Source organism: Lissotriton vulgaris, chromosome 7, assembly GCF_964263255.1.
Source record: "Lissotriton vulgaris chromosome 7, aLisVul1.2, whole genome shotgun sequence".
In the NCBI taxonomy this organism is placed as follows: Eukaryota; Metazoa; Chordata; class Amphibia; order Caudata; family Salamandridae; genus Lissotriton; species Lissotriton vulgaris.
Genome location: NC_141695.1, coordinates 1300398164 through 1300422412, shown reverse-complemented (window position 1 = coordinate 1300422412; position 24249 = coordinate 1300398164). Strand labels below are relative to the sequence as shown.

General features: G+C 43.1%; 1 protein-coding gene across 1 annotated transcript in view; it reads right to left on the bottom strand.

The window, feature by feature from the left end:
* The window catches only part of LOC147703538 (integrin alpha-M-like), a 509428-nt gene that overhangs the window by 73479 nt on the left and 411700 nt on the right, over positions 1-24249 (bottom strand). Inside the window, exons 22-24 of the mRNA XM_086931904.1 lie at positions 17889-17968; positions 8417-8500; positions 6592-6670 (exon numbers count right to left, since the gene is read on the bottom strand). Of these exons, the coding sequence (XP_086788030.1) occupies positions 6592-6670; positions 8417-8500; positions 17889-17968 (243 nt within the window). The remainder of the gene's footprint in view (positions 1-6591; positions 6671-8416; positions 8501-17888; positions 17969-24249) is intronic.

Sequence of the window (24249 nt, the reverse complement as noted above, 5' to 3'; positions counted from 1 at the left end):
TGCCTCTTTTTTACGGCGTCCGCTGGCTGCAGGTGGAGCCTTTCGCCGATTGTCCGCTTGGCGCTGTGGCAGGCTGTGGCAGGTGAGCGTCCGCCGGCTGCGGGTGTGAGCCTTTCGCCGATTTTACGCCGCTTGTCCGCTTGGCGCTGTGGCGCTGTGGCAGGTGAGCGGCCGCGGCTGACCGTTAGCGGTAGGGTGGTGGCGGCGGGAATGGCTGGTGTTGCTTTCTCCGCTAACCGCTTACCGCTTCTGCTTTACCATCGGGCCGTGGCGGGCTGCGGCGGCGGCTCCGGCTCTTGGCTCTGTCCGCAGCGGCTCGCGTCACTGGCGTCCTGCTCGCTGGCGTGCTGCTTGCTGCTCTCTGGCTGCCGCTCTCTGGCTCTGGCTCGGCTCGGGTTGCTGCTCACTAGCGCCCTCTCACAGTGTACAGTGAGTGTGTACACATTACCACTTATCAGAAGTCTTCATTTGGAGAACCTCCCAATTAGGACCTGATTATAAGGTAGGAGAAACGTTTGCTGGATGGCCAGAACTACTGAGTCTCCCCGGTGTCTCTTGCACGTTTAGTCCTGTTATGATTTAAACAAATCAGACCCCTGTTTAACTGGCATAAAACTGAATGAAATTCCTAACTCCATGCAGTTTAACTCACCCATTTTCCATTGTTAATGGGAGCCAAGATTCCTGTGGAAAGTAGGGGTGGAAAGAGGGGGGTGGGAGAGGAGAGGGGGAAAAGGGAAGATTAGTTCTGGCAGAGGGGAACATTAAATGTTCTGCTCTTGCTGTAGAAAAAACTCTGGGTGGAGTGTGGGATGAATTTGCCGACTAGTCATACTCAGTGACCAGGCACAGCGTTATTCCACCCGGAGATACTGTTCCGGTTCACTCGTAATCAGGTCCTAAGGAGTGATTTTCCCTGGCTGGAGATTTTTCATCTTCTCTCTTCAATTTCACAGTAAAGTCCATAGCACAATATCCGAGCATGTGACGCACCACCACACCAAACCTCAAGACCCATGGCACTGAAAAAGACCCGAACAGAGGCTAGACTTAAAAGTTAATTTGTCCAGAATCCTAAAGCACTAAACCAAATATTGTTCAGCCCCATACAAGTTGAAACTCTTTTGGGCCAGGTGCCACTGAATAGTCCCATCAAGACACATACTCATTTTTCATACTTAATAATTTTTCTGACTGACATCAATTAAGTTCCATGGAATCTTATACTAATAAGTGCTCCTATTGACTTCCATTCGAATACAAACTCTCCCTCTGTGCCTTCATTGCGTTTCTTCAAGTTGTTTAGTGGATACTTATATAATATTGTTTCCCATGAATGGATTTGTCCTTGAACTCTTTAACCCAAAATTTGGGTGTTGATTATTGCACCCTAACATCCCACCCTCAAGGTAAGGGCATAGAGTACTAGGGCCTGAATATGAGTGACTGTTAAATTGTGATCCCTGTGAATACACTTGTTTGTACAGAGATTGCAAATGAGAGGGTTGCAATGGAGTGACAGCCAGTAATTTTAGCAAGCAAGGGGACGCACACACACACACTCACTCACACACATTCATTCACACACACCCATTTGTAACACTCACTCACAAATACACATATTTACATACATTCATACATAATTGCATGCATGCAGCACATATATAAAAACATCAAACTTACCTTTACTGCAGCTTTCCATGAGGGATGCTTCAGGGGTTCCAGGAGGTTTGGGGCTGCTGCCTTCTCTCATTGGCTGACCTTAGATAATCAAATGAGGGAAGGCAGCTGTCCCTCACTCTTCATCAAGTTTGATGGGGTCAGTGAGACTGCTGACCCCACCATACTCTGTGACAAGGTGTCCCTAACTGACACTCAGCCCTGGGCACTTCAGGGCCAAAACTGGGGCGCCAGGTCCAAGGCTATCAGAATTGCTCCTCCTCATCACAACAGGGAGGGCCTGAAGGCACTTTTGGCAGGCTGAGGAGGTCACAACCACAAGGCTGTGAAATCCTCGGCCTGGCAAAGTCCAGCTTAGGTAGTCCGTTGCCAGTACATTTAGTGCTTGTCTTGCTCCTGACTGCATGACCTGAACATGACACGAAGAGTGTCTATCAGGCTGACCTTTGTTCAACCTGACAGACACTTCTTTGCCGGGTAAAAAGGTAGGGACATGGTCCCTCTGCCAATATGGATGTGATGAAGAATAGTTGGCCGGGAAAACATGCAGGACTCTAACCACTGAAAAAGTGCCCAGAAAATTCAATAACATGCAGATTGTATAGTCGCAAATGCACACCTCCTCATGCCTCATTTTCAGAGTAAAACTCGAAATATGAGATAATTATCATACACAATGAAATCTAAACACCTTAGTTTCAGATTTTATTAAATGTGAACATTTTTGCAACTAAATCTTGGGAACTACTAAGGCCCTAACAGCAAAGACAAATGACCATGTTTAGAGTTTGGCACACTGGGTACTCTGCTGTCAGAAAACTTACTTCAATGGCCTGATAAAGCAGAGGTCATCTGAGTTAGGCCATCAGACCGCTCGCCCTATTTCAACTCAAACGTAGTTTTTCTTTTTTTCTATTTGTCACCATCAGGAAAAAACCTGGTGGTCTTGATCAGAAACAAAAGAAAAATGACCCCCACCCCATGGGTATTTTCGAAAAACAAAACAAAATAGTTTGGTGGGTGTCTGCCTGAATTAAAGAGGACATGCACCTAGCTTGTAGTGCCTTCAGTGGAACCACTGTAATGGTGGTTCCGCTGAAGGCACGGGGACACTGCTGGGCCAGCAGTGATCCCCAGATATAGCAGGAGATGGTATGTCAGGGTGGTGGATGTAACAGCCTCTGCCATTGTGACAGATGGCAGGTCACCTGTCAATCCATAAATCGTCCCAAAGTTACTTTAAATTAGTCTCTGGTCAGAATCCTGAGGATCCATCTGATATCTTTGCTAAGGGAGCTTAATTATAGCACATTTATCACAACACACACATACACACACACAAACACACACACACACCTACACACACACATTAGAACAACCATCTATAATATTTACTTGTCCACTTGGAGACTGGAGTAAGGTGTGAAGAGTATGATAGTAAATGCATTAACACATTTGAAATATATGCCATGTAAAGTACTAAACATGAAAAATGGTTATGTGTACTGGTCCACGCAGTGCACTCAGATTCATAGAGATGTTGTGAGTCTGTTGGAACTGACATTCTTGGTGTGGTTTTCCCCAACGTTTTGCTTTCAATCCTCCTGTTTTTGCTGCCTTCGTTCTCCTGGCCAAAAGACTCTGCACCCTTTATCCCTGCTAACCAGTGGTAAGGAGCCTGTGCTCTCTCTAAAACATGGTAACATTGGCTTCAACTAAACAGGCACACTTAATTTACATGCAGGTTCATTGTAAAGTTGTACTACATGTGGCCAGGGTCTGTAAATCAAATGATACTAGTGGGCCTACAGCACTGATTGTACCAACAACTTAAACAGCCCTTTTAAACATACCTCAGGTAGCCATTGCAATTTGTATGTGCAGTTTTAAACTGCCATTTCCAGCTGGCAAAATGAACCTTTTGCCTGGCCTAAACCTTCCTTCTGAATACATATAAATCACCCCTAGGGTGTGCCCTTAACAGCCCAGATGACAGGGTTCAGTGTATTTAAAAGGTTGGACATGTACTTTTATGTTTTATACGTCCTGGTCTTGAAAATCTCTTAAATTTGCTTTTAACTACTGCAAGGCCTACCTCTCCCATAGGAAAACATTGGGTTGCTGTATTACATGTGTAACTAAAAACCTACAATTGGGAGAAGGAAGGAATGTTGAATTTGGTGACTTAAGAATTTAATTAAAAACTCCTTTGAGTCTGAAAATGCCGACTTTAGAAAGTTGGCGTTTTCTTGTTCTAACAATTTGGCCCTGCAGCCTGTATCCCGGGTCACATGAATAGGTATAGCTTTTGTTTTTTGTGTGTATAACTCCCAGAAAGAGAGACAAAGGGGGAATGAGTGATGGCAGATGGTCCATCTCTGACTTGATGAGGGTGCCGAGCTGTCACCTAGCACACTTGCACATCAAAAAGATTCTATCTCAGCCAACACACAAGGACACTAGTCTTTTGTTCCCCAGAGAAGCTGAGGCCAGGGCAGTTAGGCAGCAAATTCCAGACACTTCTGTGAGGGGAACGACACCAATAGCCTCTCCTTTTTCAAAGGGGGCACCAGGTATAAATAATAGAGCCTTAGACCCAACTATTCGGTACACATCTGGACCTGTGGAAGACTCAGAAGGACTGCTGTGTTACTATGCCACAAGAAAGGCTGCTTCTTCATTTCTATGCTGCCTGTGTGAGAAGGACCAGACCTGCATCGTGAACCCTGAGCCACCAGAGTGACTCCAAGGACTAATTGGCTGACCTCCAGGTCAGAGCCTCAGGGACAGAAAAGGCTCCAACCACCTTAAACACTGCACCTGTACCCTGCATGATGTGAGTCCTGCCCCTGAAGTTGTGCAATCCCAGACCCTTGGAAGGAGGCCTGAAGGTGCTCTTCCAGCCCAGCTGTAGTTTGGCAGAATTTACACAGCATGATGCATCCCCTCACAGCTCCAGATCAGAACTCCCGCTGCACAACAGATCCCCGACACCGAACCTCCCAGCTCCCCAGAACCACCACTCTGCCATGCATCCTCAATGCAGGACCTTAAATCTCAGCCCCGCAGCTCCTTGGAACCGTCACTGTGTGACGCATTCTCAACACTGGACCTTGCATTGCTCTGCAACCAGAATTTATGGTACTTTGTTCAGCGGGCCTAACTTGGTCCCTGATTCCAGCCAGTTCTTCATCGCGGGCGACCTGAACGTGTGACTTTGTCCTGGTCCGGCGTGAACACAAAACCACAGTTTTCACATTTTGTGCTTTTAGGCACTATTTTTATCTAAAGCTTTAAAATAGCACATCTCTGATTCTACTATTTGGATTTTTGTTGTTTTCGTGTGAAATCTTTTATTAAAATGTACTTTATTTTTCTTAATTGGTATGGTGTTGTGTTTTTACTTTTTTCTGTTTGTTTGCTGAGTATATACTTTACACATTGCATCTAAGTTCAGCCTGAATGCTTTTCTACCAAGCTACCATGAGGGTTGGACACAGGTTAATTTGGGGTTTGCTTGTTTTCCCTTTGGCAAGAATTGTGGTTACTGCTTGAGTTGGGTTTTACCCCCACAAAGAGTAACACAATTAGCTGCAGAGTCTATCCCAGTCATATGCATGCATGAATGGACACATGCACAAGCATACACATTGGACTACCTAGTCATAGATGGGTCCTCGATGACACCAGTGGACTCACAGTTATCAGGGAAGTCTTAATACCTTCTGCTGTTGATGTTATCTTTTCCAAAGGTGCACATGGATAATAAACTCTTGCCTATAACCTCAGAGAAACTAGTAAGTTCTTCTAGTGGAGTCTGTCAGAATACTACATCCTTATTTCTCCACCAGATATCACAGGTATAGTGGGTATCAGTAATTGTGGGATGCATGAATGATGTTCCCTAAGAAACTGGGAAATACTGTGGGCAAATGAACACTGCACTAATTCTTTGGGAATTCCTCAGTTTTCAGCTTGATCCCTCAGCTTTATGCTAGTAAAATAAATGTCTTGTGGCAGAGGCAGCAGAAATTAGGTATTCCGATTCTTGTTTCTAAACACCGCTTCTGGGTGATTCAGTAATTGCACAGACTTTGTATATACGGTATAATAGAAAAACCAAGGACAAACTGAGAATTTATCATTTACATGTTACGTTATCTACAAGCTCATATAATGCAATTAAGAAGGTTTACTGCATTTAACTTTATAGACCACAGCAGATCGTGTACAAAATAACTCATGGGTCTAGCTCTTAAAGTTGCAATTATCTTGGTCGGAAACCAGGGCGTTTGGAGGTCACGCTCCAAGGTTCCTGACAAGAAAAGCAGCTGGTAATGCATGGAAGCTATAGCGGCACAATCAAGGTCATCGCAGGTTTGGGAGCAGCTGGGTGCTTTTTGCCCACGAGCCCACTCGATTGAGGGCAACCTCTGTTAAATATAAGCAATCTGTAAATTATACAGGTTTTATGTGTAAACTGTAGATTATCATTACTTATTTATCTATCACAAAAGCAGGCTTCTCCAACTTTTGTGATATATTTTTTATAAGACAGGCAACATCAGCTGCCACTGCTTCATGACATATGCTGGAGCTACCTCAAAGTGCGTCCTAAGACATTCTTTCAATTTTGAATGAGGTGCTCTTGGTGCTAGAAATGCACAGAGAGAAGCCTGCACTATATTTGTGGCCCAAGTCCCACAAAGGGTTTGAACAGGCCTAGGTGCAATCTGGCATTTTGCATTTTGGTCACAAATGCGTAGCACAAATGCTGTAGCGTATGCAAGTGAGTTTATTTGTCATGCAAGAGTGCAATATTTAACCTTTTCCCTCATCAGCCTTTCAGTCTCTCCTGGGTGAACCTACCCAGTAGCTGTCGAAGTGAAAAGTAGTCAGAATCATGCTCACCTGGAACATGTGTTGCACACTCTTCCTCATCTCTTGGTCACTCTCTGAGAAATTTATGTATTTCGTGGATTCATCTAAGCTGAAAAAGACAACAAAAAGCCCGAAGCATATTAAGCAGAGAATTGCAGGGTTATGATAGCTTATCCACGTGCCACGTCTTACTAGTTCTGATTTTCAAGATAATCAGGCCAAGATTTACTAAGGCCTTACACTGTCCTTGCGTCATGCAAGTCAACGCAAGTCCTTAAGTGATATGTACTAAGCCACACACATGAGGATTTGAACTGCCTTGCATGACTTTGTAAAGAAATGTAACAAAAAGCAGTGCCTGGTGCTTTGTTCCATATTGTAGTGGGACACAGTCCCACCCATGGAATTTGATGTACTCCCAAATTTACTAAAATCAGTAAACCTGGAATTGCGCCGAAATTGTATGCCTCCCGAGGACGCTTAACGAGAAGCATTTTTATTTCTCCTTCTTACTTCCTCTTTCCATGTGTGATGCATTCCACATCACACATAGAATGAGGAATGTGCCTCTTTGGATTTTTATTTTTTGCAGAAAGGTGCCTGCAATGGCGCCTGGCAGCACATAGTGCACCAGCGTAAGGAGGGAGCAGAAGTGAGACATATCTCAGTAGATATGGCACCTCTCTGCTCTCTCTATTTAACACAGGCAGCAAGCTGCATGAAACGTTAGTAAATCTTGGCCTCAGTGTACTAAAGACTGCGCACACCTAATCAAACATAAGCATGTATAATCTTTATGTAGTATTCACTTATTCTGGAGAGCACCCAGTTCTTAGTGCTCCAGTTACAAACAGTGGACTGTGTCTGCAAAGTACTTTCTTTCAGTTTGTGACATAGACCTGAGGAATAAATTATGTGCTGAATTTCCTGGAGTAAGTTACAAGTGTGTATCTAATAAAATGTGTCTGAATCACTCAGCCTCCTCATTATTAGAGAATAAATAAGTGCATTAATAAATTAACAAGTACATAGATCTAAATACATCCAGCAACTATGCCATTCAGAGAATGCAAACCTTGGACTTAGGGCCATATGTATCAACAAACTATTTTGCATTTCCTAAATAGCGATTTTTAAGGAATCGCTATTTAGGAATTGCAAAATGGTATGTATGAAAATAATCGCTATTTTTTAGCGATTCCTTAAGCTTCCTTATTTGCGAATTCGCAATTTGCTAATCGCAATTTGAGAATTATTGCAAGGGTGCAGGGGTGGCTCAAAGACACCCTGCTGCTCCCCTGAAATGTACATGTGTGTGCATATGGCGCACATACATGCCCTATGGGCATGTGTGTGCATCACATGCCACCTTAAAAAATGCCAAAATATGCATTTTTGGAAGAATTCGCAAGTTACCATCAACTACAAGTTGCTGGTAATTTGCGAATTCTTAACCATAATTCGCTAGCCAAAAATACTACATACATAGCATTTGAGGAATCGCAAAATTGCGATTCCCTAAATGCAATGGCAAAATAAGGAATTGTACAACTTTGCAATTCCTTATTTTGGGAATGTTTCATACATCCCAAAACATGCAAAACGGACGTTTGCGATTCAAAAACGGCTTGATACATATGGCCCTAGATGAATAAAAGGGCCAATGCACATGATGTGTAACTTGTTGCAAAAAAATTCTTGAAGAAAAGGAGAAGTCAGGTATGAGCACAATTCCTTCATGTTGGAGTAACTAATGGCGCCTCGCCTCCAGGTTGCAAGGTGCTTGGCCCAGGAGAGACTCGTTAATTGTATACTCTTTACTTTGCGCACAACTGTGCCACGCACAGAGACGTACCTTCTTGCAATCACGTTCACTGCGTAGCGCACGGGCAGCGCAGCCTGGAATGAGGATTCATTGGCGATTGTGCCTCCGTTATCACTGTGGAGAAAAGCAGTGTTATTAACTGTTCCCATCTCTTCCTAATACTGGCATCCACAATACAATAAAGAGAAGAACAACAACGCTACTGTTTAGTTTCACTTGTGGACAAAGAAGCTATAAATACCATAAAGTGACTGTGTTGCATGTGAACGATGGCAGTAAATACCTATTACAAGGTTATCTAAAAGGTGGGAAGGACCTTCCTATTTCATTTACAATCATATCTGAAGTGAATATTTATACTAGCAGCAATAAAGCAATCCCTCATGACATGTTAAATGAAATCATTAAAAACATTTTTAACATAAGTGTGGCAGGGTATGCTCAGACGTGCTCAGACCATGTCATGAATGATGTAATATGTGACATCATCAGCAGTGGATTGCGGGTGCGCGATATATAGTTAGCGCAACTAACTATATATGCGAATTTCAATGGTTTTGTGCGAGTAAATTAAGGTTTTGTAAATGCTAATCCCTAACTATATATGGTCTATAACCTATGGTTTTTTCAGTGAATTTTCAAGGTTTTGTAAATGCTAATTCCTAACTATATATGGTCTATAACCTATGGTTTTTTCAGTGAATTTCAATGGTTTTGTAAATGCTAATTCCTAACTATATATGGTCTATAACCTATGGTTTTTTCAGTGAATTTCAATGGTTTTTTAATAGCAAATATCAAAAGCTGTAAAATGTATTCTTCTTTTAAAGGAAAAATATATTTTATATGTATTTAATATAATTTTTTTATGTATATACATTTTTTGAGGGAGCGAATTTATCAACTATCATGCTGAAGAAGAGTGTGGGGAAAAAAAAACAAAGAGGAGGACTAAGAGGAAAGAACAATCAGTTCAAAAATACAATTGCTTTAAAGCATGAAGTGCTTTTCCACACATTTACATTTACATAACCCATATTAGAACATACAAAATATCTACAGAGGAGACGGTGTACATTGAATTTTAGACTCTTCATTGGTACCTACATGTTGGTACTTACATCACCCACACAACACAATAGCTCTATTCAGAGCTACCCTACCTCAAAGCACTATAACATATTTTTTTACTATTTCCCTTGGTTTTCCCCTTGTTACGCTTTCCGGAACGCTACCCGGTGCGCGGACCGGGCGCTAACCGTGAGAAAATTTGAAAAAAAAAAGCTTGGTTTTTTTTCCCATATATGGGCCTCCTCAGCCACCCTCATAAAACCTAGGGGGTCAGGATATGTCTCCCGTGCCCCCTTATACCCATTCCCAACATTGTTTATCCTCCATCTTGTGACTAAATTTGTCCGAAACACAAGATGGCGGACTCCCGTTACGCTACCGGTGAGCTACCTGGTACGCATACCGGGTAGCGCTTCCACCGCGAAAAATCGAAATAAAAATTATTTTATTTTTTTGCCAAGCGGGGCCCTTTAATAGCCCCCACATCAATCCTAGGGGGTCAGGAGGGGTCTACCTTGCCCCCTTTCATTCATTTCCCCCTTCCTTTATTTCCACCTCTTGTCTCTCGATCCTACCGAGAAACAAGATGGCGGCTGCTCCGGACTGTTTAGAATATTGACAGTAACCGGAGAGCCAATCCGCTTCTCCTCACGAAGTTCCGTTACGCGTCTGGTACGCGAACCGGGGCGCTAACTGGGACGCTGTCACAGATATATATATTTTTTGGAACGTTAATTTCTCAAAATCCACTGGAGCACATATCTTGAGACCTAGCAAAGGCACATCGGGCAAACAGTCTCTACAATTTTGCCAAGTTTCATAGAAATCCATTCAGCCGTTCGAGCTAAAAGTGAGTCCAACCGCCCTATGGAAAACTCAATGTTAAAAACACGTTTTGGGACCCCCCTTTTTTCTCGGCCCCCGCTTGACGAAACCCCCCCAAACTTTCAGGGGACGCTCAGAAACAAAATGTGCCATTTTCCTGAAAAACGCCAAAGTTATTCAACATAGAATTTTCAGAAATCCCTATTCGAAAAAATCCCTATATTGTATATTATGATAATATTTTTGTTTAAATATAGTTTTTTTTTCATTTTTGACTTTTGTGCGCTCCCGGTGCGCGTACCCGTACACGCCCCGGTGCGCGTACCGTGCGCTCCCCCCGCGAAAAAAAAAAAATGTTGAGACCCCGCGGGGCCCTTTAATGGCCCCCATATCAAACCTAGGGGGTCAGGGGGGGTCTACCCTGCCCCCTTATGGTCAATTCCCCCCTTTGTTTTTGCCACCTCTTATGACTAGATTTTACCGACAGACAAGATGGCGGCCGCTTCTGACTGTTTCGAATGTGCACCGCTTTTGGCCGCCATAAGTGTGGCAGGGTATGCTCAGACGTGAGTCCCTTGCTCACTTTGCCACTGGATTCAAGCAAGCCGGGCTGAAGACGGCTGAATGCCAGAAACCGGTCCACGGAGGCTTGTTTCCGGTCCAGGGAAGACATGGCTTGGCAGTTCGGGCTGAACTGTTCCCATGAGGCACAGGGTCAGACTGATTTGCATATAGCCATGTCTGAACTGGGGTGGCAGAGTGGGCTAAAGAACGGTGATGGATTAAACCCAGATCCTTTGACTGCGTGTGAGTGTTTGATTGATTCAGATGCTCCGTCCATCACCACCCCCTTTTGTACCGCTTTTGGCCGCCATAAGTGTGGCAGGGTATGCTCAGACGTGAGTCCCTTGCTCACTTTGCCACTGGATTCAAGCAAGCCGGACTGAAGACGGCTGGAATGCCAGAAACCGGTCCTCGGAAGCTTGTTTCCGGTCCAGGGAAGGCATGGCTTGGCAGTTCGGGCTGAACTGTTCCCATGAGGCACAGGGTCAGACTGATTTGCATATAGCCATGTCTGAACTGGGGTGGCAGAGTGGGCTAAAGAACGGTGATGGATTAAACCCAGATCCTTTGACTGGGTGTGAGTATTTGATTGATTCAGATGCTCCGTCCATCACCACCCCCTTTTGTACCGCTTTTGGCCGCCATAAGTGTGGCAGGGTATGCTCAGACGTGAGTCCCTTGCTCACTTTGCCACTGGATTCAAGCAAGCCGGGCTGAAGATGGCTGGAATGCCAGAAACCGGTCTTTGGAAGCTTGTTTCCGGTCCAGGGAAGACATGGCTTGGCAGTTCGGGCTGAACTGTTCCCATGAGGCACAGGGTCAGACGGATTTGCATATAGCCATGTCTGAACTGGGGTGGCAGAGTGGGCTAAAGAACGGTGATGGATTAAACCCAGATCCTTTGACTGGGTGCGAGTGTTTGATTGATTCAGATGCTCCGTCCATCACCACCCCCTTTTGTACTGCTTTTGGCCGCCATAAGTGTGGCAGGGTATGCTCAGACATGAGTCCCTTGTTCACTTTGCCACTGGATTCAAGCAAGCCGGGCTGAAGACGGCTGGAATGCCAGAAACCGGTCCTCGGAAGCTTGTTTCCGGTCCAGGGAAGACATGGCTTGGCAGTTCGGGCTGAACTGTTCCCATGAGGCACAGGGTCAGACTGATTTGCATATAGCCATGTCTGAACTGGGGTGGCAGAGTGGGCTAAAGAACGGTGATGGATTAAACCCAGATCCTTTGACTGGGTGTGAGTGTTTGATTGATTCAGATGCTCCGTCCATCACCACCCCCTTTTGTACCGCAATAAATATCTGAGGCACAGCTACTCATGGCAGCAGACAATATTCAATCTAGGGGCACATGATCTCTTGCCCTCTTTGTTAACTCACCCAAGCAAAAAACTACCACCCATTGAGTCCTTCTCCTTTTGAAGGAAGCCAAGCAGCAACTATGTCTGTCAGTCTCTTGATTCCCAACCATCAAAGTACAACTTGACACACATTAGACTCTTCTCATTAATGCAGCATCAGTGTGGCAGCTAATATCTTTTTCTATGTGAGTAACATCTGCCTCTCTACCGGCTGTGCCACCCATAAACTGAAGCCAATATCACCCCACTCAATCTCGGTCACCTTTTCTTAACATGCTAAAATATTGTCAGTACAGTAAAAGGGCAACAAGCACACTATTGATTGACACAAGTACTCTACTGGTAATGTGCACTTTCACCTGTAGAAGAAACTATTTGTTGTAAAGCTGGGAAGACACCATGGCTATTAACCTGGGTAAACTACATATACTATGTGTATACTGGAATAAAAGGTAGCTGGGAGAACATGGCCTGCATGGAATAGCACTGTGTGACCAACTTTCCAAGAGTGAGCATTCATAACATGGTTCTGTTCGAATCTCTTTTTAAAAAAAGACCTCTTGTAAAATTTTAGCTGCACACGCTTGCTGCATTGAGTCCACCTCACTCCTAGTTCCCCCTCACTTCCGCTTTGGAGCACTTCCGTTTTTGTGTCAATGTCTAGTGTTTCAGGAGAGCCAGCCGCTGCACAGCAGGGCTGAGTGTTGGGTGGGAGGAGTTACTCGCTTAACAGCCACACTGGAGCAAGAGCGCAGCGCGCGCGCAGCGGGTGCGCCGAAGGCAAGCCCGTCTGCACCCGTCCGCGCCCGACCGGGACCAGGGGCCAGGACCCCTGGCCCCTGCCTCCCATATTACATAAAGGACCTGTGGCTCCTGAACAAAGGTACAACTCAACTCAACAATGTTGTAGCCACTAAACCGAGGTCTTTAGGACTATTAAGACCCCACTCTGACTGCCTGACTCACAAAATTCACCATCTGAGACTGATGCGGACTGATAGTCCTCAGGAACTCAGGATTGCTACCCTTAACACCCGTTCACTACAAAAACACAATCTTGAGGTTTTTTCGCTACTGCAAGACGACACTTTGGATATCTTAGGCATTACGGAAACTTAGCTTGAAGAATCTTCAACCCCAGGTCTAGTTGCAGCCCTACCCCCCAACTATGCAGCACTCTGCCACAATCGACCCGGTAGCTCCAGAGGGGGTGGAGTAGCGCTGCTGTATAACCACCAACTAAAAGCACAGACTCTTTGCGCTGAAAGCATTGAAGGGGCAGAGGTTCTAGGGGTCAAGTTTCACTTCCAAACAGCTTGCCTAGCCATCCTGGTAGTCTACCGTCCGTCACAAATGCCACCTAGGTTCATTGAATGGTTCACAGAGCTAGCCAACGACATCCGCTCTGGGTACCAATGTGTGGTGGGGATGCAGGGTTTCAACCTGCATTGGGACCAAACACCCAACGAAAGCCAGGCTGAACCGTTAGAGGAGGCACTAACTGCCCTAGAATTCCAACAACTAGTACATGGGTCCACTCACAACAAAGGCCACACATTGGACCTGGTCTGGTCCTCCCGCCCTTTCAGCAGCCCTATAACTATTAGTCCCTGCCCCTGGTCTGACTACTCCTTACTTAGCGGCTGGCTCCCACTCTCTAAGCAAACAGCTAGTCCATCCCCAGACTGGAAAGTGCTGCGGAGCTGGAACAAACTGCGCCAATGACCTGGTCACTACTTTACAGGAATCAGCTACTCCCACACAGGAAATCTCGATGCAGGAAGTGTGGCCCTGACAGAAAGGCTACAGAATGCTATTGATAAGGTAGCTCCAACGCGCAGAGTCAGAATTATGGACAAGGGTAAGGGGGCCCTCTGGTTCAACGACGCCTTAAGAATCCTGAAACAAACCCTCCGCCAAAGTGAAAGAGCCTGGCGGAAAGCGTACGACCCATACGCCTGGCGAGAATACTGTATGGCGTTCGTAACTTATAAAAAAGCAATTCTATCACGTAAAGCAGAACGTAAAGCAGAATTCTATGAAGCTAAAATCACTGCCGTGGACAATGAACAAAAAGAGACCTTTCGAATCCGGAAAGAATTGAGACAAATCAAGGAACAGAAACCTCCCTTCTGTCCAGAAGACTGTAATAACTTCCAGTCTTTCTTTGCAATGAAAGTTAACGGAAATCCACTCCACCCCTAAGTTCCCATGCACTTTGGCACCTACACCACCGCCCCTTACTTTCACTGAACCCCTCACCACTTTCCCTATTCCTATGCACGACTCCCTGTCCCACCTTATAGGGAGGGTGAAATCAGGGACTCCGGCCGACCTCTGCCCGCCCAGGATCTTCAAGATAGCGCTTCCGGGAATAGAAAACAAGGTACTCTCACTCCTCAATCAATCCCTTGCTACAGGACATGTCCCCTCCAACTTCAAGGAAGCGCGTGTCATCCTGCTTTTGAAAAAGCCTGGGGACAGTATGAAAAACATAAAAAATTTCAGGACAATTTCACAACTCCTGTTTCTGGCAAAGGTACTAGAACAACATGTGCTAAAAACCCTGACCACCACATTGAAAATAACCATCTCCTACAACCTAACCAGGCAGGGTTCAGGGCGCACCACAGCAAGGAACTGGTGATGCTGTCTGTTCTAGACAAACTCAGATTGAGGGCCGACAAGAAAAAACCATGTGCCCTGGTCCTACTGGACCTATCTGCGGCATTTGACACAGTCAATCATGTAACCCACTAGTGTTGCGGATTTCGGAGCTAAGGATCCAAGGCACGGCTCTTGCATGGCTGATCTCTTTCCTCAAAGGCTGTTCACAGAGAACACAACTGAATGATCATGTGTCCGATTCAGGACTACTTTCATGCGGGGTACCGCAGGGATCGGCATTATCACCACTTCTTTTTAATGCCTACCTCCAGCCCCTGATAGCGGCACTGAACTATATGGAGTGTAAAATCAAACAACTACGCCAATGACACTCAAATTGTCATTCAGATAGACTATTCCCCGTCAGCCCAGACAAGATTACAAAACATCTTGAAATTTACTGTTAACTCGATGATGGCCAACTCCTTTAAAATCAACCCGGACAAAACGGAAGTATTTGCCATCACCTCCGACTCCAGCCCTTGGAAGGAGCTTTTTTGCCACAAGAGCTGGGCACATACCAGGAGCCGGCCATGGCTGTAAAAAGCCTGGGTATCAAAATTGATCTCAAGCTCACTATGACCTAGCAGGTATCGACTGTTGTGGGAACATGCACAGGCATGCTGAGACAGCTGCGTAAGCTCGCCCCTCTACTCACATTCAATACACTCAGAATGGCAGTATCTGCTCTGATACTATCAAGCCGTGACTACGGTAACTCCCTTTACATCGGCCTCCCGGGTCACCTTCTGACCAGACTGCAGGTGAATATGAACGATGGTGCTAGGCTTATCTTCAGAGCACCTAGGCGAGCATATGCGTCATCTCTCCTTAAACAGTTGCACTGGCTCCCGGTCGGACAGAGAGCAAAATTCAAAGGCCTCTGTATCGCACATAAGGCCAGCTACAGCCGATCCCCCGGCTACATCAAGGACCGTCTTGCCAAATATACTCCCAGCAGGGCACTACGGTCCTCTGATGCCAGCCTTCTGGCTTGCCTGCGATTTAACATTTCCTCGAAAGGTGGAAGAGCATTCTCCTCATTCATCCCCCACATGTTGAACTATCTGCCGGAGAATATTCGCAAGGAACACGCCCTTCTTCTATTTAGGGAGAAATTAAAAACAGTACTTTTTGCGGAGGCCTGGGATGTAATCTAACCCCCTCTTGCGAAGGTTGGATCCCTCTGACAGCGCTTAGAGACCTCCTGGTGATAACGTGCTTAAAAAATAAAAATTAACAATAACAATACCAATAACAATAAAACAGATAGCAAAATTAACGTGTGCCACTTATTGTATGCCTATCAACCTTCTCATTATAGAACACTTATTTGATATTGACTGATTTGACCCACATATTTTCCACTGTTGTACAATATTTAAAAGGTTCTGAAATTATGCTGCATTTCCTCAACACTGTATCTAAAGATATTGTCTGATCCTTACAATGTATGTGGAAGTGTTTCAAGAGGATTTGAATACAACATTTTTGTTTATAAATTACTTCATAGAGTGTCTACTAGAGATTTGACAGCCTCTTTGTTTGGTGTAAGTAACCAACGGTCAAATACATCATAAGCATTGAGTCAAAACACTGTTGGATGTCTCTTCCTTCAAAGTCATGAGGTCAATGGTAACCTGATGTCACTTCCTGTAATGTCACCAGGTCAAAGGGCATGTGATGTCACCTTGGCTACACTTGGCATTTTGAGGAATTGACTTCCATGGATTGGTCAGTTTAAGATAACTTCTCATCCAAACATGGACTTCATTTAGAGGTCGCCAGAGGTAGCAGCTGTCACCCCTGGCACTGCTCTTGCGTCCCCAGGCACAGCCTTTGCAAACTTCGTCTCATGGGCTGCAGTGTTAGGAAGCAAGGGAAAACAGGAATCCTAAGCCCTGTTTACATTTTACAGTGCCTAAGTTCAATTTTTGATCTCCGTAAACAGGTGCATGCCTTTGGTAGGAACAGTGACCTGCTGAACTTGTGTTGCACAGGTTACAGACATGCCTTTCCCCGTCAGCGTCTGTTATATATCCCCCCAGTGCATCTAACAAACACAATATTTTAGTACAGTGACCTGGGATTCTAAAGTCAGGAAAACTCGCGTTCAGGGGTGGACTTTCTTTATTGCAACATGTGCAGTGGCACATAACCCAGCCCTGCATCCCAAGTAAGGCTCTAATTTACATTACTACCTAAGAGGTGCAGCTGACCTGCACAGAGGCACATATTCCCCTGAAACCTCTCTGCAATGTGAGGGACACTTAGGAATTGGCATAGGGGACTCGAATGGATGCAGAAAGGCACAATCAGTATGGTGAGAAACAGAGGACAGTTCAACCTGCTTGTCTGGAAGAGCAAGGGGGGCTGAGAAGTAGAGAAAAAAAACAAATGGAGAACATTGGAAGAAGGGTTGTGATAAAAATGTAGGGTGTAGACCATAGACCAGGAAAACAAGGTAGGAGGACTAAGGGAAAGAAAAGTTGAGAGAGAACTTAAAGGAATTAAATGAAAGGGAAGCAGGGAAGAAGAGCAGAGGGGAGGAAAAAGAGACACAGTAGTTGTGTAAAAGGAAATGAAGTTGAAGAGGTAAAAAGACAACGCATGGAGAACAGATGAAACGAAGAAAAGTAATTATAACATTTGACGAGACACAGGATTGACAAGACGACTTATAAATAGAAGAAGGTATGAACGAAATTGTAGGAATGAGAAGGGATGATTAAAAAGGGTGCAAGGCTGCAGAAGAAATGATGAGGGGAAGATCATGGTCCACTGGGGGTAGTGCGGAGAGGTTGGTAGGTAGGGTAAATAAAATATATTGGAGATCATAATAATAATGTGATTATCATAACCTGATGAGCATGTAGAATCTGTATGTAACCCACTTTCTCCCTGCACGGCTTTGATGCAGCTGCCAGCAGCCTGCAGATATTTGCAGCATACAGAAAATTAACATCAAACTTATAAAAATACAAGATACCAATGAATGCTTGCTTACCTGGTAATGTTAGCGGTGACCAAAAGTTTGTCTCCCAGTGTGGCTTTGGAAGAAACATCAAACGTCGCTACAAAAACAGCCTGAGAGGGATGAAAATACCAGTAAGTCAGTTTATACACATAATTAAGGTTAACTATGAAGTGCAGTTAAATCTTGTCTGTTAGGGCGAAATGTAGGTGCAAATCAGTAACAGGAATGGAGAACAACACAAAATATGCAACTTTATAAAAGCTGTCTTTAGAATTCAGGTGAATTATAATTGAGAAAATATCACCACTAGTACAAAACTTACCAGTTCATGCACCCACAAGTTAATATGCTATTTTTATCACCTCTCACAAAAGGATAATATAGTGTTTGGCGACTCCCCTTCCTTAGAAGTCATTTAATGTACCCTAGATGGCATGTGAAGTCATTTTGCCAAATTTTATTTCTAATCTTACTTTCTCCACCATAATGTGCATATTTTGTGAATTTTACTCACAATCTTTCCACATTTGAGGGTTCTTCTCGTACATTTCTATATTGGCGGGCAGGGCAGAAAAGCACTGGATAGGAGGCACTCATGTTGGTTATTTAAATGGAAAAAAATAGTTTGCTTATGTGAGGAAGACACAGACCTGTTGGCGAGGACCGCAAATGAGATTCAGGGATTACCTGATGACTTCGCGTCTCATAAAGGATCCAGATCTGAATATAAATGTAACAAAATCATTTACCATGATAAAATAATTTTACTTAGTAGGGGATCCCATCTGATTCACCTCTTGTTTGTGGGCATTAACGTAGTGTAAGCCAACAGCAATTTTCTAGTTTTACTGTGGTCATACATAGGTTTGCGGTAAAGTTGGGTCACAAACAATTTATAAGAGGAAATGTATATCAGTCGCTCCGTATGGAGCTGGTTTGTGGGGTTACTAAGATACTGGAATCCTGCAGAAGGATGAGAGTCATTTTGGGAAAAGATTCTTGGCGGTCCCTCAGGGTTGCGCCACCCATGTCTGCCACACTATGCTGGGGTTACCCTATATGGATGATTTAATTATAAGGCATCCACTATTAATGTGGATTTCATTATGGGTAAAACCAGAGGCTCGTTTTATAAGGGTAGTAGTACAGAAATGCTTGTTCTTGGACGATATGTTATCCATTCCATGGCTTCTCTATATAAAACGGGGCTTTTTGGCACACAGGTTGGGCACATTTACTATTATTTTATACAACTCAGTGGAACAAGTGAACTTCTTTTCATGAAAGGGAGAGAGCAGAAATGCTCCATATTTACAAAGTATGGAGCATTTCTGCTCTCTCTGCGTTGGCACACTCTGTGCTGCCAAGCGCCAATGCAACCATAGTGTAATGGTGCCTCTGCTATGGGCAGGATTATTTTTGTGCAGGAAGAAATACCTTCCAACACAAAATCAATCCTTAGAAGAATAATTCCCTTTATATATGTGCTTCACAATGCAGAACAAATGTAAAGAGGAAGCAATGAGGAGAAATATAGTTCTCCGTGTTACGCCTCTTCAGGTAGGTGCATCATATTGGTGCAAACCCATGTTTACAAGTTTTTGTACATCTGGGGTTATCATCAAAATACATGGGTGGATGCATGAGAACTCCCATGCCCACCGACGGAACGCCTACCTGATGCAAACTAGGGCAAGGCAGTGATTAAGTTCACATTAATTTCACTATTATTCAAATTAATATAAGCTTTATATACAGTTTTCTTCCAAAATTAAAATAATATTATGTATGTATCATCCCAACTCTCTAATGTATCCGGCCACGGCTGGTGCAGGTAGGAGTGGTGGGGCGTGGGAAAATAAAAAAGAAAACCTCTTACATTGCACTCGCCACATCGCCGACTGGTCAATGCGGTGAGCAGAAGGTACGTGGCTTTCTTTTTTTTAATTTTATTTTCCATCCTCGTCGTCTGTTGACTCCCTCCCCACCCGCCTCACCGTTCTAAGCTGCACAGGCCGCTGCTGATTTATCACTGTTATTCCAAGGACTGCTACAGGCACATTCCCTCTCATACAGTCCCATAAACTAGTTCCCATAAGATAGAGTAGTGCCCCTGTTTTGGTGAAACAGGCTATATCATTTCTTGATGACTTGATATGAACTGGAGAATAACTTTGTGGATGTTTTTTCTAGCTAAAAGAAATTGCAGTGTTGATAATGAATATGAAAAGGAAGCTGTTAATATCATTGAGAGATTCGGTCAGAGGGGCTATGTTAGGAAGAAGAGATAAGATTCATACCAACATATAGCAATGCGATTTATTTCATTTATACTAGTCTCACAACAAAATTGGGAGATACTCTATCTCTACCCAGAGATCTGCAAACTTCTTCTGATACTCAACGAAATGTTGGTATAACTGTGGTAAATGTATTTGTTGTAAATCTGTTATGGAGAATATATTTTAAGGAATTTTACAGAAAAAAACGAGTTTTTCGATTACATCCTTTATGATTGTAACAGTACAAACTGCATGTGTTTGTATAAATACAATATATTGGCTTTACAACTAGAAGGTTAAAGGATGATGGAAGGAGCCTATTAGAGCCTTCAACATTTTTGACCCGAAGTATCCCATGCCAATTTATTTTCAAATAACAACATTTAATTGAGATGGGTAAAATTACTTTTGTGGGTATCGAAGGTGATACATAATTGTGGTTGAATGCATTGGTGTTTAATCAGGTAAAACAGAATGAGATACTTTGTATTGCTAGGAGTCAAGTTTAACATCATGTTGGGGAAATGAATAAAGTCTGAGAATATTATTATGAAAGGTTCCACACTGGACTCCTATTGATGCTCACTCTATGTCAGGGTTTAATCAGAATAAGGATGACTTTTTTGATTGATTATTATTAATGGATTCATGCTTATATGTGCTAATTTTCCCCAAAAATATGTTTTAGCTAGATGATTGTCATTGGGATGTTGAGGCTTGAGGTATATAAGGATAATACTTTGTCACTTCATTATCATCACAGTGGTCCATTGATTTAGTGGATACTTATAGTCTGATAAGTGGTGTTTCAATCCTGGTGCAGGGACAAATTAGTACTAACATTTTATTTATTTATTTATTTATTTATTTTTTTGCTTGCAAGCAATGTTGTTCCTTTGTAGACTGGTTGTTAATCTACTTATATTTATCATATTAGAATCATTTAACTGACTTAAATAATATTCAGTAAGTCCTCTACATTTGATAAGGTTAGATTCTGAACAAGTTATTTCATAATATATGTGTGGATGAACTCAGACAGGCATTTTTGCATATCCGATGTCTGACCACATGTTGGTAACTTTTTGTGCTTCTTGAATACAATGTCAATAGCCATCCAATAAGTTGGACTCTTAATAATAAGTCAGGGTCATATCAGGACCTGTTTTCCTATCGCTCGTATTTAGCAGGTTAGTAGGAATCTTGCAGAGAGGTAGCGGATGAATCTGATGTGCAATTTGAACATATGAAAAAGAGGGTATTGTTTATAATTATCTGTTGTTGTTCTTAGATTACCTTATCGTAGAACTATGATATAAACTTTATAACTAAATTGAGTCTCCTGGTTTAAATTAAGATCATTCCTATGCCTCCAGCAATTACAACTTCCACTTCTAAATTTAGATATTAATAAAGACTAATCGGGTTACTATAATACCAGTCATTTACTTTTTTATTAAGCGAAAATGTGTTAAGAAAGGAGACAATCTGTGAAGGGTGTAATGATATTAACACTTCATAGGTGAGTTAATGTGTGTATAGAGTTCCTGTATATCCTTTTCGATTATAAGTCAGTTTGACTAACACTAATGTAGTCCTTAAATCAATGCATGCCTTATGAAACTAAGGAATGAAACTCGAAGAAACATGTTTGAACACATATTTTCATGTATTAGAATTTAAGGATGTAACGGAATACTTGAAGTATTCATTTTTTTGCTGATTCAATTTATATAATACCTGTAATCATTACAAAAAACTTTGGATGATAGGCAGATTAGTTTTGCACCATTTGTTTTCTCATTATGTACACTGAGATGGCTTGCTTTATAAGAGTGAGAATGTTGAATCTTAAACCATGTATAGTTATTGATGGACCACTTTGTTATCAGTATATACGCAATTAACAGTACTATATTAAGGAATTCATGTTGGAACAACTAGTCAAAAAAAAACCTGCAGAAATGTAGGGATTTGTCTACTGTATTGTGGTACATATATGTGGTATTAATAATCATTGTGGTAAATTTATAATATAAATGTACTGATTAGCTATTATCAAGTGCGTATCTTATATTACTATTATTATCCATCAGCCCTGAAGAAGTGATTGCTTTGGCTAAACACTTACTGGCTGATATTCTAATATTCAATTGTCTGTTACATTGGCATTGAGACTGGTGATGTAATGAGAATATTACTAAGACATTTACGTATTGAAGATGAAGGATGGACTGACTTAGTTTTTATACAGCTGTGGATTTTTCTTTTGTTCAGTAAAAGTGGATCTGTTATCATATGGGGGAAACATCATTTACTACGAAGCAAATAACACGCATAACGTTTACCACGCGTCACTCACCACGCAAAGGTCTTTCCCACGCGTAAGCCTTCAACGACCGTCTTTACCACGCGAGTGGTATTCCTTCCTGTCGTTGTTCTGCAAGTACGATCTGCGTTGGCTTTGGGGGGCTGGGCGGGGGGGGGGGAATTAAGGGGCTGGGGGGAGGCTAGGGGGGGTTGGGGGGGTCTCCCCCCCCCAAAAAAAGCCAAGCGGATATTAATAAATAAATAAGAAGAAAACGTAAAAAAAAAAAACGCTCTACAATGCCTCAAAACGCTGAAGGAAAAGAGCACGTCATAATAGAAGTCCGTTATCAGTTTTGATAGACGTGTTTTGACGCTTGTTTCCGTGGTCGGTGGAAGAAAGGACTGATGGTGAAAGACGTACAGGGGTAAGATATGAATCAAAACTTTGTAAATTAGGGTATTAATTAAGCGCATTATGAAAAAAATAAAAATATAATGTAAGGGAATCTGTTTATTATTGTTTAAAACATCGATCTTTTCCTTCGTACTGCATGTAGCCTATCAGTATCATTATGTAAATTTAAATGGGACGTCAGATGTTTCGTAACGTTATGATTGCGGAGTAAAAACATGCGTTGTCAAATGCTGCGTGCAAAAGACACATGCGAAGTAAAATTCGCGTGGTAAAGGCATGCGTGGAACTTGAAATCGTTGAATAATCATATATTCATCATATGGCCATATATATATATATATATATATACTATTTTCACTGAAAAAACAGAGGTTACAGGGACGTTATAGTTAGGAAATAGAATTTAAAAAACTTAAAAATTCACAGAATAAAAGAAAGGTTACAGGGACATTACAGGTCGGCTCAGAAATTAAGTGAAATTCAGAAGTTAAATGTCAATGAGGAAATGTCTCCAGTGACCTTATATGCATTTTGCCAATGCGATTGTTTCTCATGTGTCTTCATCCAGAAATCTATGATAACATGTATCCTTCTATAGAGAAGACAACAAGACTACAAAAAGGTAAATCTCCAACAAATAAGGGTCCTTCCTCTTAACTATATGAAGTAAGTGCTTCTTTGTTTGGTGGAGATGTCCGCAGCACCAAAATCGGCGGGAAAAGCGCTAGCGTTCGGTAAGCTTCCCATCCTCCTTGCAAAAGGCGGGAAGACCACTGCATACCACTAAGTGAACTCAGCACGGCCAAACGGGCAGAGCTGCAGGTGATTTTGCACATTTGCGTACTCGTAGTCATTTAAAGAGAGAACCGTGTTGTGTACTCTGCTCTCATCAGGTAAGGACAAGAAAGAACCCTCTTGGCACAGTCACTACAGATTGTGCTTCAATATATCCCTGAGGCCCTGCTGAGGAAACACACTTTCTTTGCCTTCATCAATCACGGGAGGTCAGGATCATTTGTCCTTTACAGAAGTGGAGCTTCAATTAGGGCAGCTGCAATGATTATATCTGTAAGTGCTTCCTGTTGAGGATTAATTTCCATGAAATCAACATCAGGACCAGAACGGCCCTGTGAAAACTTAATGGGGGAAGGAGGCTGTATGGGCCCAAGGACCCCATCCCCCAGGTGCCTGGCCAAAATACAAGGGGGGGGACAGCGGCTACACGGCCCTTCTCCTTGGGTTGATTTCAGACACAGGGATGCCATCTCCTGGGGCCCAGCCATGTCTACCTGGGTACCTCCCAAATCTCCCGCAAACTCTAAAGGGCCTATTAGGATCGCGGGTGGACTTACGGCTGCCAGCCACCCTAGCCGTGCTGGGACCA